The 19,076-nt window shown below is 33.7% G+C and overlaps 1 protein-coding gene across 1 annotated transcript; it reads right to left on the bottom strand.

The window, feature by feature from the left end:
* Positions 1 to 10,433: 10,433 nt before the first annotated feature.
* On the bottom strand, positions 10,434 to 18,325 carry LOC145792813 (laccase-15-like). Its single transcript, XM_082874387.1, has 6 exons — positions 18,162 to 18,325; positions 15,008 to 15,159; positions 13,894 to 14,138; positions 13,213 to 13,341; positions 11,448 to 12,398; positions 10,434 to 10,791 (listed from the first exon to the last, which is right to left on the bottom strand). The coding sequence occupies exons 1-6, from the start codon at positions 18,318 to 18,320 to the stop codon at positions 10,658 to 10,660; spliced, it is 1,770 nt and encodes a 589-aa protein (XP_082730513.1). The 5' UTR covers positions 18,321 to 18,325; the 3' UTR covers positions 10,434 to 10,657.
* Between the last annotated feature and the right edge of the window lie 751 nt (positions 18,326 to 19,076).

The raw sequence follows: 19,076 nt of genomic DNA, 5'->3' as shown, positions 1-19,076 counted from the left end.
TGTTTTGGAAAACTGATTTTTATAAAGAAATGCCAAACATGGACTGCTTTGCCAGATACAGAGTCACCACCTAAATATTTTATTTTGGGAAAAATTTAGGAAATCCCGACTCGCGCCTAAGGCCACGTGTCCGTCATCACCAAAGTTGCCTCGGCTCAGGAACTTGGGTACGATAGGGAAATGTCATGCAATGAGCACCTCCGCTCGCCCGATCAAAGATCGGTCTGTACTAAGCATGATATTTTATTTTTGAAAACACATATGTTCTTATTTCGGTTATTAACCTAGAATTACAATGTGATGCGCATAACATACAAGTATAGACTAGATCGCTTAAATTAGAACAAAACATTGCATGTTCGTTTGTTTGAAAAAGGTTTGAAAATTTGCTACTCGCAGGTAGGCTAAAACGAGGATTTCAATGAATTGTTCCAATTCAAGTAATCCAACTTTCACCCACAAGCATTCAGGCAGTTATATCAAATAAGCAGTTAGCTTCATGGCAAGCATGCTAAACATGGCAGCACGTACACACATGCAGTATGCTAACAGTGTACTCCAAGCCAAAACAGAGAACTAGTTAGAAATCATGCATGATCCTAGTTCATGTTAAGATGACTAATGCAACACATACAAAAATGCAACTAAGATAGGCTCGGCTATTCTAAGATGGCATGTGAAATGCAGCAATTGATACATGTATTCAAATCAGAATTGAAATACAATGCAGTTAGTATGATACGTCGAGCCCGGTGCATGCAATATAGATGAATGGATGCACGCATGCAAGCATAAGGTATGCTAATCGAAATATGCCCTAAAACTAACCATCGAAAGCTGGTAAGTAAAAGGGAGAAAGAAATGGGGGTTGGAAGACATGCATCACACACACGCACGCTTATTATAACAGTTAGCCCTCTCGACGGAGCGTCCGAATAAGAAGCTAACTAGCTAATCTAAGCTAATTAAACTACTTATTACATCACAAAATTAGCTAACTAACAAGCTAACTAATTAAATATAAAACGAAGCTAATTAACTAACAAGTTAACTAACTAGTTATTACAACACAAATAAGCAGCTAAAACGCATTAACTACTTAGGTACATAACCAAAGCATAAACTAGCTAAGGAAAGTAGTAAAAAGAGGTCCTCGGGATTAGGAGTGCATGCATGCTCAGTCGCCTTGTTTGGAAATCCGTCGCGATGCCCCGATTTGCCTCTGTTTGGAACTGTTCTCAAAACCTTGCACCAAGCTCCACAAAGCTTCAACTCCACCTTGGGGACCTGTAGGAACATGGCCGACCAGTTGTTGATGTTGCCAGCCACTGGCCGACCACTTTTCTTTGTTGCAGACCAGAAAAAGTGGTCGGCCAGCTAGTTTTTCTGATTGGCCGATCAGTTTTTGCTGCACTTCTCCAGTTTGCTGCAACAGAGAGCAAGAAAGGGCATGGCAATGTATTTGCAAGATATGTGCACACAACCACCCTCCCCATCATTTCATAAGCTCAAGGGAGTGTGGTTCTCGACCCTCGGGCCACCAATCACGCATCTCGATGCATGATGGCCAAGAAGCCAAATTGCATAATTCAATGTAAAATGAATGCACACATAAACACATAAAGTCTTGAACTCTATCATGTATGATCAAGAGCATCGACGACCGAGAATTGAGGCACGTTTCATCACTTTAAGTATAAAATGTCCCTCGCTTCTCGTGTTTGGACTAACACCTAATCCAAACACAATGCAATGCAACTCAAGCATGCAAACATGCAATGCAAGGAATGCAAAACACAATGCAACTACATAGCATACACAATGCAAAAAATAACATGGCATGCTCAATGCAATGTAACATGATCAACTTAACAAAGCTAATGACATGCAAACAACGCTAATGCATGCATACACAATGCATGTCAACATAAGCATGCAACAACATGATGCAATGTAACAACATTCACATAACATGGATTTAAACCAAAATGGACAGACCTCGGTCATGCCCAAATCAGTGGCCATGGTGATGAAACTAAGGCATGAAGGTCAAAACAAGCATGCTCAATGCAATGGCCCATCAACTAAGCATAAGAGCACAACTCTCAAGAGCGCTCAAGAAGTGACAATCATGGAAGTGTGACAACACTAAATGCACTGAAATAAGGTATGAAATGATGTCAAATCATTCAAACAATACAAGTATAGCATGCAAAGGTCCTTAAGGTATGAGGCTAGTAAAGATGACTACAAAGGAGACATGCAATACATGGCACAAAGGCATAAACCAGCCATGGACAGAGCTTAATTAGGTCTAAACAAAGACCAAATCATGCTAAGATAGTGGCTCAAAGGTCTAAGCAAGATGGCATACATGCTAGGCTACAAACAAGGCAACAAATGCACAACCCTTAGAGGCACTCAAAGGGTGAATGAAATGGGAACATGGCAATGCTACATGCTCTGAAATGTCATGATAAATGATGTCAAATCATATATATGATACAAATGAAGCATGTTATGGTGCTCAAAACTCAAAACTAGCATAGACACATGCACTATAACTATGCAAAATATGAATCACATGGCCAAGGCAACCCAAAACAGTCCTAGAACATATCAAGATGAGTCTAAAACATGCATGTAAGGAGGCCAAAACAGGCTAGCATGAAGGGCATAAGGCATGATGTATGCAAGGCAAATAAGGTGGATTACACTACACCTATCAAGACCAAGCATGAGATGACTTAACTAACAAAAATCAGAGTTATATTATGGCAAAATAACCCCAAAAAAATATTGAAATGATAGCTCGCAAGCTTAGGCATGAAGGCATACATAATGACTCATTCTTAAGGCATAAAGGACCAACCCTTCAATGCATTGAAAGAGTGACAAATGCAAGTGCATGAACATGAAATATGGACTGAAATCACATTTCAAATAATGCCAAATCATTCAAATAGGCCAAGCAATGCATGCTAGTGGACTTGATACACAAAGTTAACAAGCTAGAATGCACTATAGCTATACAAAGCATGACATGCATGACCAAAACAACAGAAATCAAAGCTAGAGCATGCTAAAACATGGACAAAAGCTTCTTAGAGTTAAACCAAAAGCATGCTAGAATGATGGCCTAAAGCATGATACACATTAGGCTAGTTCATGGAATTGCACTACAAGTGCTTGGAGCATGCATGGGGCTATTAAACCAAACCTTAATAGAGGTATATGATGGCAAAACAACACCAAGAACATGCTGAGATGGACTCAAAACAAGTTAGAATGACATGCTACTTCATGAGGCATACAAAGCTAGTTTATGAGGATTACACTACAAGTGCATTATGCATGCAAGGGATGACAAAACCAAGTCAAAACAGTGGTATGCCATGCTGAAATAAGGCCTAAAATAGGCTGAGATGTGACCAACACAAGCTTAATAAACATGCTCAAACATGAGGCATATGAAGCAAGTATACAAGACACAAGGAGAGGGGATGACCCTCTCCTATTTGGGACCTCAAAACACTATTTCCACCACTGAAATTCCTTTGAAATTCAGTGGTAGAAAGTTCATGCAAAGGCTAAAACAAGAGCCAAAAGGGATGGCTCAAAACAAGGCCTAACAAGGCCTAAGAGGGGGTAGATCACCCCCAACACAAAAGAGACCTTAAACAAACATGTTAAAGACTGAAAAATAGAACTTTTTGTAGTTTAAAGTCAAGGCAAAAACAGCATGCAAATAGGTTCAAAAGCTTAAACCAAAACAAGGGTCAAAGGGCTAGTTGACTCACCCTAAAAGAACACCTTTGAAGTTACAACTCCAGCAGCTTTTTCTAACCAAAACCAGTCCAAAAACTCCAAAACAAACCTCAAGAAGCCTCAGCAACAAAAGGATGGTGTTTGAGTGTGTGTTTGTGTGTTAAAGTGTGATAAAACTACACTTTTAAAGCACAAATATGAAGCAAAGAGCAAGATAGAGACAAATGTGTATCTATATCTCTCCAACACAAAAATCTGAACCTGGAAGAGGAAGGGGGAGGTTCTCTCTTATAGAGAACCAAGGCTCAAGCTTGTTAGACAAGCTTTAGGCTTAAAGCCATCTCTTCATACACGTGTATGGAGGATGGCTTTTGTGCCCTCCAGCTAGCACAGCTGGCTCTAAAATATCTCAAAAAAGGTGATGAAAAGCTGCCGACCACGTGATGTGGTCGGCCAACTACTTCTACTGGTCGGCCGACCAGTGGAAGTGGTCTCCCAGGGGAGAAAGTGGTCGGCCATGGTGAGAGATGGTCAACAGCATGAAAGCAAGGCAGTGGTGTGGTGGCTGACCAGAAAAGGTGGCCCAAAGACCAAGAACACTAGTTGGCCGACCAGAAAACTGGTTGACAGGGAGGAAAGTGGTCTCCAAGGGAAAGAACTGGTCTCCCACCGTTGTACCACCTTCTAAATAAGGAAAACAAGGTTTGTACCAAAAACAAACCAAAAGGGATGCAAGACGAGAGTCTGGGAGGCAAGGCGCGCGGCCGGGAGTCTCGAAAACTAGTCTACGGGCATCAAAAGTGGTCTCCCGGACCACAGTATCCCTCTAGGCAAAGGCAACAAGATATGGTCCGAAAACCAAGCCAAACGGAGAACATTAAGGGGTCCCAAGACAAGGCGCGCGGCCGAAGGCTCCGAAAATCGAAAACTAGTCTCCAAGCAGGAAAAGTGGTCTACGACCACAAAAAGGTGGTCAACAGACCACTCCCTCCCTCCAAGGAAGGAAAACAAGGCTTGGTCTGCAAACTGAGCCAAAGCACAAAGAGTTCAGAGGCCCAGAGGCAAGACACTCAGCCGAAAACTCTGGAAACTCGAACGAGCACAACATGCACTATCATCGAGCGCTCAATCGATGACGTCTGAGTCTTAAGGTCGGTCAAAAATGGGGTATCTACACTTAGTCCTATGATAAAATTTCTTAACCATAAGGCCTGTGTTGTAGCTTCATAGCATGCAACAAATTCCGCTTGCATAGTAGACGAAGCAGTTATGGACTGCTTGATGCTTCTCCAAGATACAGCTCCTCCAGCAAGAAAAAATATATATCCTCAAGTAGATCTTCTAGTGTCGGAACATCCAGCAAAATCTGAATCTGAATATCCAATCACCTCTAGTGAATCTGCATGCTTGTATGTAAGCTTGTAGTCCTTAGTTCTTTGCAAATACCTCATAACCTTCTTAGTAGCTTTCCAGTGCTCAAGGCCTGGATTACTTTGATATCTGCCTAACATTCCTACCACAAACCCAATATCAGGTCTTATACAAACCTAAGCATACATGAGACTACCTACTGCAGATGTATAAGGCATGTTTTTCGTTTGTTCTTTCTCCAAATCATTTTGTGGTGATTGATTTAGACTAAATATGTCTCCTTTGACAATAGGTGCTACAGAGGTGAACAAGACTTCATGTTAAATCTTTCCAAAACCTTTTCAATGTAGGCCTTTTGAGATAGTCCCAATGTTCTACAAGATCTATCTCTGCGAATCTCTATGCCAATGACATATGAGGCTTCACCTATATCCTTCATTTTAAAGTTTTCATAAAGAAATTCTTTCGTTTCATGTAGCAAACCCAAATCACTACTTGCAAGTAGAATGTCATCTACATACAGGACTAAGAATATGTATTTACTTCCACTAACCTTAAGGTATATACAATTATCAACAATGTTCTCCGTAAACCCGAATGAAGTAACAATGTTGTGAAATTTTAAATACCATTGGCGGGAAGCCTGTTTAAGTCCATATATAGATTTCTTTAGCTTACAAACCAAGTGATTATCCTTTGAGAAAAATCCCTCAGGCTGAACCATGTATACCTCTTCTTCAAGATCCCTATTAAGAAAAGTCGTTTTCACATCCATTTGGTGTAACTCTAAATCAAAATGAGCTACTAAAGCCATGATCATTCGAAATAAGTCCTTCTTAGAAACTAGAGAGAATGTCTCATGGTAATCAATTCCTTCCTTTTGGGTAAAACCTTTGGCTACAAGTCTGGCTTTATATCGTTCAATGTTACCAGAAGAATTCCTTTTGGTCTTATAGACCCATTTACAGCCAATGGCCTTAGTTTCTTTTGGTAACTCAACAAGATCCCAAACTTTGTTTGTCGCCATTGATTTTATCTCTTTTTTCATGGCATCATACCATAAATTGGAATTAATTCCATTCATGGCTTGTGAAAATGAACTAGGATCAACTTTAGGTCCAACATCAAAGTCAGATTCTTGTAGATATACAAGGTAATCACTAGAAATAATTGATTTCTTTTCTCTTGTGGATCTCCTTACTCATATTGGTTCATTTAAATTTTGAATAAGAGGTTCTATATTGATTTGTTCCTCATGGAGCAGTTGTTCTTGTATTGGTTGTTCTTCAATGATATTTGGAATAACACTTGGAACAACAACCAATTCCCCAATTGGTTTCTCAATAGGGTCCCTTATTTCCTCGAATTCTATGACACGAGAAAAACCACTCCTACTTGACTCATGACCCTCAAGAAATTTTGCATTTCTTGTATCAACAATTTTAAGTGTGTGTGAAGGGCAATAAAATTTGAAACCTTTGGAGTTTTCAGCGTAGCCAATGAAAAAACCACTAACTGTTCTTGGGTCCAATTTCTTTAAGTGTGGGTTATAAACCCTTACCTCAACTGGACAACCCCATATGTGCAAATGCCTCAAACTTGGTTTCCATCCTTTTTATAATTCACAAGGTGTTTTAGGAACAACTTTAGATGGAACCCGATTTAAAACATACAGAGCGGTTTTCAAAGCTTCACTCCACAAATTTATGGGAACATTGGAATAACTAAGCATGCTCCTTACCATGTCCATAAGTGTACGGTTCCTCCTTTCAGGTACACCATTTTGTTGTGGTGTACCAAGTATTGAATATTGGGCAATTATTCATTCTTCTTTAAGAAACCTAGCAAATGGACCAGGTATTTGTCCATATTCTGTGTACCTTTCATAATATTTTCCACCTCTATCTGATCTCACGATTTTAATGCTCTTTTCTGATTGTTTCTTTACCTTTGCTTTATAGGCTTTAAAAGCATCAAGTGCCTCAGCCTTATCAAATAAAAGATAGAAATACATATATCGTGTATGATCATCAATAAATGAGATAAAATATCTCTGACCATTGAAACAAGGTGGAGTAAATGGTCCACAGAGGTCTGTGTGTATGATCTCAAGAATATTAGAACTTCTTTTGGCACCTTTAGTGGACTTGTTGGTTTGCTTTCCTTTAATACAATCTACACAAGTACCAAAATCAGTAAAATCAAGAGTATTTAAAACTCTATCATTTACTAATTCTATGCCATAATATAGAGGAGTTCTCATTAGTAATACTTCTCTTTATGCCAATTCCACTATATAAGGTTAAAAGACTATTTTCATATGAAAGATCCAAATCAAATTTACATAAACCATCAGTTAAAAAACCATTGCCAATAGTAGCATTATTTTTCAATAAATTGAAACTCGAACTAACAAAATTAAATGTATATCCAAAAGGTACTAATTTTGAAATTGAAACTAAATTTCTAGAAGATGATGGAACATAAAAATGTTTTCAAGATCCAAAACAAAGCCAGAATTTAAAATCAGTCTAAAAGCTCCCATAGCCTCCACATGTGAACGCATCCCATTTTCCGAATAGATGCCCTGTTCACTTGTTGTCGGTTTCCTTAGGCTGAGAAAGCCCTGCACAGTATTAGCAACATGAATTGTAGAACCAGAATCAATCCACCATGTATTATCAGGAACTTTAACAAAGTTAGATTCATAACACACAAGAGAGAATAGATTACTTTTTTTCTCAAGTCATTTCTTGTACTTAGGACAATCCTTCTTCATGTGTACCTTTTTCTTGCAAAAGAAGCATTCACCTTTATTGCCATAACTCTTCATTTGCATTTTCTGTTGTGGAACAGTTTTGTCCTTTCGGTCTTTTCCTTTTCCATGAAATGCAAGATTGGCAGTCTCTAGTTTTTCATGCTTCAATCTCTCTTCCTCTTGAACACACATGGCCAAAAGTTCATTTACTGACCATTTCTCCTTCTGTGTGTTATAGGAAATTTTGAAAGCACTATATTCCATAGGAAGAGAGTTAAGGATAAAATGTACTAAGAACGACTCAGAAATCTCTATCTCTAATGTTTTAAGTTGAGCTGCAATGTCCCGCATTTCCATAATATGTTCGCGCACACCTTTAGAACCACTAAGTCTCATGCCTGAGAGCTTCTTCATTAGGGTGTTGGCTAATGCCTTCTCAGATGTCACAAATTGCTCTTCAATAGCCTTCATGAAGACCTTAACCTTGTCGCAGTCAAGGATTGAACCCTAATGCCCTTACTGATATGAGACTTGATGAGCATTAAACTTAAGCTATTAGATCGCTCCCATCGCTCATAAGAAGCCCTCTCAGTTAGCGTACTTGATTCCTTCGGAACATGTGGTTCGTCCACACGAAGCGCCAAATCAAGGTCCATTCACCCCCAAGTCAAAAGAATCTTATCTTTCCAGTCAGAAAAATTTTCACCACTCAAAAATGGAATATGAGATGATTCAGAACTCACTAATGTAGTAGGAATGACTACAACAACCAAGAGCAAATCATGCTACGAAAAATAAAAATAAAAATAAAGTAAATTCTAATCTCCCTGTGTGTAAAGATTACAACTTGTATCGAATCTACTTAACTTTATCAATAAAACTAGTAAATATCTCTCACAAAATAAAATAATTCCATTATCTGTAGTCATAGAAAATTTTTTATTTTGATATTTAACTTACTATCTTATTCCAAATAAATTAATAAAGCAATTATCTTCCTGTGGGTAAAATAATTAATTTTACTAATTTAAATGCAAGTAATAAGATGTCATCTAATATAATTATTTTCTAACTTCATACACATAACAATAATTTAAGATGCTGTTGCTATTCTCAATTTATTATAATGCTTAACCATCTTATAAATTCGGCACCATATAATTTTTAACGGAACATAAAACAAACTCAAATATAATAGTAGCAAGATATTTAACTTCTGTAAATAAATCCAAATACTGTTCCACAACTATTTACAAATATATATATATATTTTATATCAGAATCTGAAGCTATTCTTGCATCTTTAATTACCCTTTGACATACGTGCACATGTATTCTCATTTACACACATACACAGATGAAGAAAGTTTAAAACTGAAGCTATTCTTGCATTCTAGTCATGACGAAGACAATTACACAATTGCAAGAACGGTATTGATGAAAAAAAAAAAAGTTTATAAGAACGTCAATAAGATATATATATATATATATATACAATTGCAAGAACAGGATTGATGGGAAAAAAAATTATAAGAACGTCAATGATATATATATATATATATATATTGAATCTATATACTGATCAACATAGATTTGGAGATAAACTCTAATACCACAATGTAGGAAAATCATATATGTGTGGATATACAGCGGAATAAAATTTATACTAACTTCCTCCAGCCATTGTTGATCAAGTTGTGTGATGTGTGTATTGCTTCTGAACCTCTCAATATTATATCACTCACTTCACACTTTATGAATAAGTGTCTTCTAACCTATGCAGAACTTGAGTACCTCATTGATGGAAAACCACAAGCCTATTTATAACTGCTAGGTCAGGGACCCTTATCAGATTGATACATTATCAGATAAACCTTGTTAGTTTCCTTCCATCAAGGAAACTTAATTAGTGGAAATTGATAGGCCTTAGCCAAACCACCATTTAGAGTTCTTGATATTTTAGGTAACTTCAATAATTATCACCCATAATTATCAAAAGATAAATATACATATAAAGATAAATATATAAATAATATATAATATATATAATTTACAAATATTAATATGTATGTGGGCCACACTAAGTCTCCTCTTAGGAGACACAGCTTACACTAAATAGATTTGGGGAGACTCATTTCTCCCCGCACTGCCTCACATCTCCCGTCCCACATGGATTTTCTTCCCCTTCAATGAGAAAATGGGTAGGTTTTTGTCTACTCGTCTATTATAACTCGCTTCTGCTCTGATTATATTTATTAAATTTATTTATATGTATATAATATATACAAAATTTATTTATTTTTTGAAAACATTACACTCAATTTTCATTTTAACTACTTTAGTCTCGTTTTTATATTTTTTTCACTCTCATCACTTATAAAACATTATCCATAATATATGTAACATTTTATTTCTCATTTTTATTAATACCATCATTCTAAAAGTAAAATTAACTTGTTTTTGCCGGCCCCTCACCCCTGCATGGTATATTTCCAGAATATAGTCATCTGCTCAATTCAAACCAGGAGACATATCCTTTTAAACTAGAAAGTTGAATTTTATTAATATAACAACAAATTAAATTAAAATGGACACCACAAATGAATGATATGGAATCTTAAGTATCCCACATGGCGTACATACATGTGTATTATTCAATTTTAGAGACAAATAACAGGTTGAATCATACTAAAACTAATGACATTAATATTTTTGCCAAATTGTAGCAATTTTGCAAATAGTGAGGATGATGTTGCAGCTTCAATAACATGATGGCATGTCTGGAGGTGGAGGCAGCAATTGTTCTTCTGGGTTTTTGCCATTTTTAACAATGAATGTCATATCCATTCCCCAGCTTAGGTGTCGCTCTAAATGACAGTGCATAAGCCACACTCCTGTCAAAAAACAAGATGTATCAAATATTAAAATAATTATTTTACGTGTACAAAATTTAATCATAATCTTCTCACATAGAGTTGGTCCCGTCGAATATGTGACTTCTATGTGAGGGAAGATTATATCTGATTTTATAATCAAATTATATTTTTCATATTAAAAATATGCCTGACTCTATGAGGTTGCACTTTGCTTATATCCAAAAGTTTTCTATGATGCACTTGTACCGGACAGTTTGTAATCCTCATTTTTAGTAATAGTAAAAAAAAAAATTGCCGATAAAAAATATATATATCCAAAAGGTTTCAAATATTAAGACGTTGAGCACGCCGCATCAATTTGTAAACAAAGTTTGTAAAAGGAAAAAAAACAAATCCTATAACATTACTCAAAAAATAATATAATGATTGTTGTCAAATATATATTATTTTAACATATAGAGTAATGATATAGAAAAAAAAAATCTATACAAAATAACACAACTTATTTGTATTGTATTATTTTAATAAAAAATTCATTAAAAATTTATTATTTTAAAAAAATCACTACGACATTATTTTGATGAAATTTCAACATATAATATTGGTTTGGAAAAATCATTAATTAAGATAATAATAATATGAGTAATGACAATTTTAATAAAATGCCACGTTACCTGGGTTGTCGGCCTTGAATCTTATTGCAGCCCAACCATTCCTAGGGACAGCAATGGTATTTTGCAGAGGAGGGTCCACTAAATTATACCCTAAAGGGTCCTTATCTTTGTCAAAATTACCAGACCCCCACCCAACCACATAAAAACTGTATCCATGCAAATGCATGGGATGCTCTGTCCCTGCAACCAAGTTTGTTCCTTGGAAAACAAGCTCCACCGTTGAGTTATATTCCAGTACTTTCACCTCTGTCCCCTTCTGTGGAGTCTCAAGCTCCAAAGGAAGATAATCGGCCGTAAAATTGAATATCAACGGTGGAACATTAGGAAACCGATCTTCATAGACACCGTTGATGTGATTATAGTAAGCTTGAAGTATGTCAATGGAGGGATTCACGAAACTTATGTTGTTCATGCTTGCTGAGAGGCGGGTTCCATTTGGACCGGCACAAGAGTCATTAGCACATGGGATGGCATTGACCGATATGGTGAAAATTAATTTTGTCGACATGTTTAATGGTACATTGATCGGATGATCAGGACTGTCTAAACTTCTCAAACCGCGCGCATAGGTAAACGATGCATTTGTGTCATGGTAATAGGGAAGGTTTTGAGGAAATGAAGGTGGTGGTAGTGGTGAAGTGTAGTTTCCATTGTAGTGTACGATGGCAGTGGTGGTGGTGTTATCGTATGTTACAACAGTAGAACTAGAAAAAACCCTAGCCGCCATGTAATATTGACCTGATGGTTGGTTAGCTTCTAACAAGACGTCCATGGTTTGTCCAGGGGATATAGTTATGTAATCGGTTTTGAATGGCTTTGTGTAGCTAGCATCCGTTCCAACGACTGTCAATTGATGATTTGCGATGGAGAAAAAGAGAATGTCGCTCATGGCAGCGTTGATCATGCGGAGGAGATAGGTTTTGCCATGATCTACCATCAGCTTGAATGTATCTGCACATAGAAAGTTAAATGTAGTTTGTATCAAAAATGCTTTCTTTTCTTTTCTTTTTTTGATAAAAATAAACAAATCATTATTTTAGGTTTTTATAAGGTTAGAGTTCACTTTAATACACGACAATGTAACAAACTTTTTAGAAAAACAATATAGAAATTTATTTTTTAAATTCACTTTCTAAATTTAATAATGTGTAAAAAAAAAGATTGGCTAATAATTAGAGAAATGAGTTGCCTTAAATATTTTAATAGAATGTCACATTATTAGATTTAAAAAATAAATCTGATTTTTGAATTAAAGTAGCACTATTCAATTTTTTACAATTAGTTAAAGAATTATGTGCGGAATGAGAATGAAAAAAAAAAAAAAACCCTTGTAAAATTACTCTTATTGATTTATTTTTCATTCCAATCAAAACTTTTTTCTACACATTAAATTTTGATTTAAATTGAGTGCACATCATTTCAAGAAATTTGATTGGTCGAAAAGAATTTTGTACGAGTGAAATATCTCAAAAATCATATGAAATTTTTATTTATATATAAAATTTCACAAGAATAAAATGACTGTTTTATTTTTCAGCGAATGGTCCATAAGTCATTATGTATAAAAGTTATGTATTTTTTTATTTGTATAGAATTATTTAAACCATATATATTGTATGACTGATATACTAATTATATGTATCTTGATTATTTAAACACAACAAGCATCAAAATAACATGATATTGTAATCAAATAAAAAAATTATAAATTTCAGAGATAATAAATGAAAAGAAATTTCAAGAAGAAAAATTAGTAGAATGAAACCTGATTTAGAGCAAGGGTAGAGATCACCAGGTTGACCATTTATAGTGTAAGCATCAGAGGTATTTGGGTCTCCTCCCGTTTTAAGGAAGGTATCTAGAAGCTGCATGATATCTTGCTTCCACCACTCTCCTGCATTTCAATAGTAAATGAGACGTCCCACCAATTTTAGATACATGATTTTAAATATTAGTATTTATCGAATGATACATAATTGAAAATTATGTGATGTAACAATTATGATTTCTTAAAAAATTATGAGAAGCGAAGAAAAAAAAAACAAAAACTAATAATAGCTGAATTAGCCATATTGACTGTGATTTGGCTCATGAATTGATTATAAACTGATACGTATCGGCAACCAATCAATTCGCACATGATTTTTATTTCAACTGGTATACCAAAGTGTATCAATATCGAAAACACAAAAATGCGGAACGTTTATATTTAAAACCATGGACAGTAATGCTACATGCAATAAAAAATTCATATAAATATTCACTAAAAAATCATTGTATAGCTTAGATTCATTTTGCATGCGGTCACATTATTGTTTCAGATATTTGCTTCTCTTTTGTTCTACAATTTCTCTACCAGTAAAATTTCATGAATCAATACTGTTTTGAGATATTGATATATATATATATATATTTAAAATTAAATATAAATTTATCAAGATCATACCTAATATGATGGGCACTTCAGCATAAGGCTTAGGAAAGGGGTAGCTTGTGCCATTCTTGGGATAGACCACGATAGCCCCATGGACCGTGGCACGGGACCAGTCGCTATGAGCATGCCACCATAGGGTTCCTTCCTCTGTTGAAAATATAATCTTTTGGCTAAACTTCCCTCCCGGTCGAATAGGACATTGTGTGATAAATTCGGGACCATCTGTCCATGGGTACTTTGGTTGTCTTACTCCATGCCTACAAAATAACCAATCCATATTATTACTTTCTGTCTGGGTTGCCACTACAACTTAGGTTCGGTAATTATGTGATATATATAGGTAGTGGCGAATCCAAGATTTTGGTTTAGAAAAAATAAAAAATTAAATTCAAACAGTAACACGATTTGTTACAATCTAACTGAATTCAACAATCTAACTGAATTCATTTTTCATAGTTGCAAGACGATTAAAGAGATCGACATGGTTTTAAAATTATAAGTTAGACTTATGCTTGAGTTTATGAAATATTTTTCTTTTTTCTTTTTAAATTTTATTGTTAATTTGATTTCTATTTAGTTTCTCATAATTTTAGGTTTGATTGCATGTATCCATAAAAGATAAGGATAAAATTACATCAAGGTGTAGACACACACAATAAGATAGATAGAGAGGGGTAGAAAAAAATTAGAGGGATGAGAGAAATAATATAAAATTTAAGTAAAATTAAACATTTAAAGGGAAAAATTGTAAAAAAATTGTTGAAAAGAAAAAGTAAATAAAAGAGGACATATAAAGATTTAAGGGGCACACTTGAAATTTCAAAAGAATAATTAATTTTTATTTTTCAATTAAGGATAAAAAGTGTAAATTTTAAAAAACTCAAGGAGATGCACTCCACTATTGTATATAAGATAGGGAGACTAAATGTATCCACAGAATTAGGTTCCATTACTAAGAAAATATATGCAAAAAATAGAAAGTGATGTGATTGAATATTGTCTTTTTAACTATTTTAACTAAAAATGTTCACTCCAAACAAAACCCTAGTTGAGTTGAAACACCAGATACAGTCGTGAGTAAAAAAAAAAAAAAAATCACTCTCACTCTCTCAAAAGAAATGCATACCAGTGAATGGTGATGTTATCTTTGGCTCGGTTATAAACATCAACTATTATTGTCTCTCCTTTGTTAACATATAGAGTTGGTCCAGGAAATTGTCCATTCACTGTCAGTATGGGCTTTGTGCTGCATAGCCTTGTGTATGGTGTTTCCTTCACCTACACAATGGAAAAAATCACCACAGTGATAATCATATCTTTGCAAGTAAATATATGGATGAAAGACAGTGATGACGTCAGAAAAATTATTTGAGAGAAACAAAATAGCTTGAAACAAAAGTAGGCCAAAAAATAATATTTTATAATGTCCCCTATAGCGATAGCATTTCAGTTGTAAATATAATTAATCACTAAAATTATTCAGTAAAAAGAAAAAAGGAAAACAATTTCAATATGCTACGACAAGTACAACACTATCACTATGGTTATGGATAATTATTCAGTAATTTCATAATATAGACACGTGATACTCTATAGTATTGGTGGAGAAGGTGGGTAAGTAGATATTGTGTTGGGTGATTGAAAAATATGATGTGACATAATGAATGATGATTCGTTAAAGAGTACAGATATGTGTTACTCCGAGAATATTTTATAATGTCCCCTATAGCGATAGCATTTCAGTTGTAAATATAATTAATCACTAAAATACAATATTAAAAGATAGAAAATCAATGTTTTGACTTGATGGATGAGGTACTCCTTCATTAGGTTCTAATTTTACTGCTGTGAATACAAATTCCATTTTCGTATTCTTGTCTACCAATATTTTTTTTTTATTAGCAAAGAAAATTTTCATTAACAACATAAAATTAAAGTTACAGAAAGATGGCATGCATTGAGAGAGATTCGGAAAGTACAAATTACCCCTACTACTGCTACTCGCATCCATATAGTCAATTTTTTTATTTTTTAACAGAGACTTCAAAAGATTTATGATATATATATTGAGAAAATTGAATTTTTTTTGTTAAAACCATGAATAAAATATAATTTTCAAAAGACTTATATGCAAGCTTAATTACATGGAAAACACTAGTCTTCTTAAAAAAATACAGCTCATAAAAAGAAAGGTAAACTATCAATAGGTCCTAATATTTGGAATTAATTTTCATAAAGTCTTATTGAAAATAGGTCTTGGTAAAATTGTCGCTAAAAATAATTTTTTTGTAATAATTTTTTACATATATTGTTAAAAATTGACAATTAGTAACTTTTTTTGTCATAATTTTTATAAATTATCGTTAAAATTTATAATTAATAACTTTTTTATGATTTTTTTTTTTATAAAATCTATTAAATAATAAATCTACTTATTAAAATTTACACGTAAGTATTCCTAAAAAAATGACTATAATCACTTGTCTTTTCTCGCCGAAATCAAACAAATAGCAATTATTTTACATTAAGACAAAACAATGTACGGTATTACTGACAAATTTGTCTTGTGACCACGGCTGTACCACTTCTTAAATAGAAAGGGTAAGCCAGGTTTCATTTGATTTTCATTAATGTATTTTAGAATTTTTTTAGAAGAAATTAAAAATTAATTTAGTGAAAAAAAATATATTTTTTTTATTTTTATATAATTATATTTTTTGGAAAGTCAGAAATAATTTTTAAAATTTTTAAATAACATTTTTTATATTTATTTTTATCAAACTAATTCCTATTTTTACTTAAAAAAATTTTGAATTTTTTTTTTTTAGAAACACAAATCAAACAAGGCCTTATTTATTTATTTATATTTCTTTTTAGCAAATAATAGGAAGACTTTGTCGGTGATTTTTGATGAGCCCATGAAGTCGAGCTTAGTAATTTTATACGAGCATCTAGGTTAATTTGAGTCACATTGTGGAGCAATTATTCACCTCACACACTTGGCACTTTTTTAAATGGTAAATTATATTTTGTTTCTTTTATATTTAATCATTTTTTTCACTTTCATCTGTAAAGTTTATTTTTTATTTTTTATTTTGATTCTTCAAGTTTTAAGTATTTCTCGCTTTACTCCTAAAGATAAGACAGAAAATATCACAATAATTATTACACAACATAAAAATACATTATTATATTAGAGTTTAAATGTGTAAGTTATATATAATAAAATATTTTTATATAATTTGACTGCCAATATGTTTTTTTCTGTATAATTTTAAACAGAAATTAGCTTTAATAAGAGTAAAGTGTGTAAAACTTAAAACATATAAGGTTAAAGTGAGAAAAAAAAAATTTTAAAAACCAAAGTGAAAAATTACTATACATAAAGGAGACAAAATATAATTTACCTTTTTAAAAAGAAATTTCGATTATTTATTTGTGTGACGCTTACTTAAAATTCACACAAACAAATGGTTTAGATAGGAGTGTAAAAATAATTTGCGGCCCATAGGTGGCCTAGGGTAGGCTCTACCTGGTTAGGCCCGAGCCCGAGCCCGAACCCAATCTGGGACCTTGGGCCTGGGGCCATCATTTTGAAGCCTGACCCTGCCTATTGGTCCGCTCAAAACCCATTCAAAACCCGACCCAAGGCCCGAAATACCCCCTGGGCCTAATTTTCTGGCCTATGAGCCGGCCCGAGTTGGCCCAAATTTTGATAGGAGCCTGCGAGGCCCGACATGGATCGGGTGGGATCAAATTTACAGCCCTGGGTTCAAATAACAACGATTGATAATATTTTCATGTAAGGGGCTCAAACTATTTTGACCAAACAAGTAACGGACCGAACTAATAAAATTTTAAATTCAAAAGCAATATATGAGATTAAAAAATTTGCATACTAAGGCTTATTATATACCACTAATATATATATATATTTTTTCAAATCTAAAGTTTTGGAATTAAATTTTAAAAAAAATTCTTACTAGAACGAATCTATATAATTTGAAAATATTTTTAACTCATACTACTATATCATAATAAGGGGCTTTTAAAATTTTAAAGTCTTGCTAGAGTCTTCAAACTAAAAAATATTGGGTGCTGAGAGGATACGATATGGTTGGTAACCTCACAAATTGTTATTTTCTTAAGGTATTTCTCAAACAACATATAAAAAATAATGTATCTTACTTAGAAGAAGATATCACCATAACAATATCTTCTCCAATAGGCAATAATTGCTCATTCAATGCATAATTTCATAGAGAGATGAGTGTGTTTACCACAAACTTGTAGCGAGCCCAAGCATGACAATGAATGAGCCAACTAAGCAAAAGAAAACCTAGAAATTGCAACAAGGACACCTTCATGGTAGACAACATCTTTCTATGGCAATGAACCTTTACTTTGCAAGTTTGTGTTTTTGTAATTTTTGTTTCCATTTTGCATGAGTTTGTCAAGGTATTTATAGAGGAATTAGTGAGTGAGAAGCTATATTGTGCTTGTCATGATCAACAATAATGCAAATTTGCAAGGAATCACACGTTTCTAGTTTAACTTGTTCAAATTTTCCTCTTCCCAGACTTCACGTTCCTTATTTTCAATTGGCTGTGGTTTTTTTTTTTTTTTTTTTTTTTTTGTGTGTGTGTGTTGTTTCAAACATTTTGAAATCTAACTATTCATTGTATGAATTCTTAGTAGTGAAAGTTCGTTCATGAATTTTCCTAGTGGCGGCGGTAAGTCAAATGACTCGTGGAACTTCTTATTTAGATGGTATTATGGGGGACCATATTCGACAATTTGTTGCAAATCATCACGACTATTGTTTTCTTTTTTATTTTTATTTGTGAAATAAAATTTTAAGGGCAGTTACGTGTAGGTTTCATACATCGAATTTATTATCAAAAAATCATACTTTTAACTTTTATGATAAATTTATCATTGTAAAAATCATATTCTAATCGAACTATTTACACTTATAACATCATATTTCAATACACATAAAAATAAATTAAAAATAAATCAAAACTTACAAATAAAAGTGAAACTATCTCAATAATTTATTACTTTGATAAATTCCTTAGCATCATACAATTACCAAATGATCATTACACAAATGCAAAATAAATCTAAAATGTTTAATAATTTTCTCATTATCAAAATGAGGAGAAAATATATGTAAAAAATTATTTACTATC

Source organism: Camellia sinensis, chromosome 6, assembly GCF_055761805.1.
Source record: "Camellia sinensis isolate YWXY chromosome 6, ASM5576180v1, whole genome shotgun sequence".
Classification (NCBI taxonomy): domain Eukaryota; kingdom Viridiplantae; phylum Streptophyta; class Magnoliopsida; order Ericales; family Theaceae; genus Camellia; species Camellia sinensis.
The sequence above is the reverse complement of the archived record's forward strand: the minus strand, read 5'-3'. Positions and strand labels throughout refer to the sequence as shown.

Coding starts and splice junctions, on each gene's coding strand:
- LOC145792813 (XM_082874387.1), bottom strand. CDS start 18,320: ATGGAAACAAAAATTACAAAAACACAAACTTGCAAAGTAAAGGTTCAT. Junction 15,160..18,161: donor GGGCTCGCTACAAGTTTGTG/GTAAACACACTC, acceptor TCCATTGTGTAG/GTGAAGGAAACACCATACAC. Junction 12,399..13,212: donor CTACCCTTGCTCTAAATCAG/GTTTCATTCTAC, acceptor TTCTATGTGCAG/ATACATTCAAGCTGATGGTA.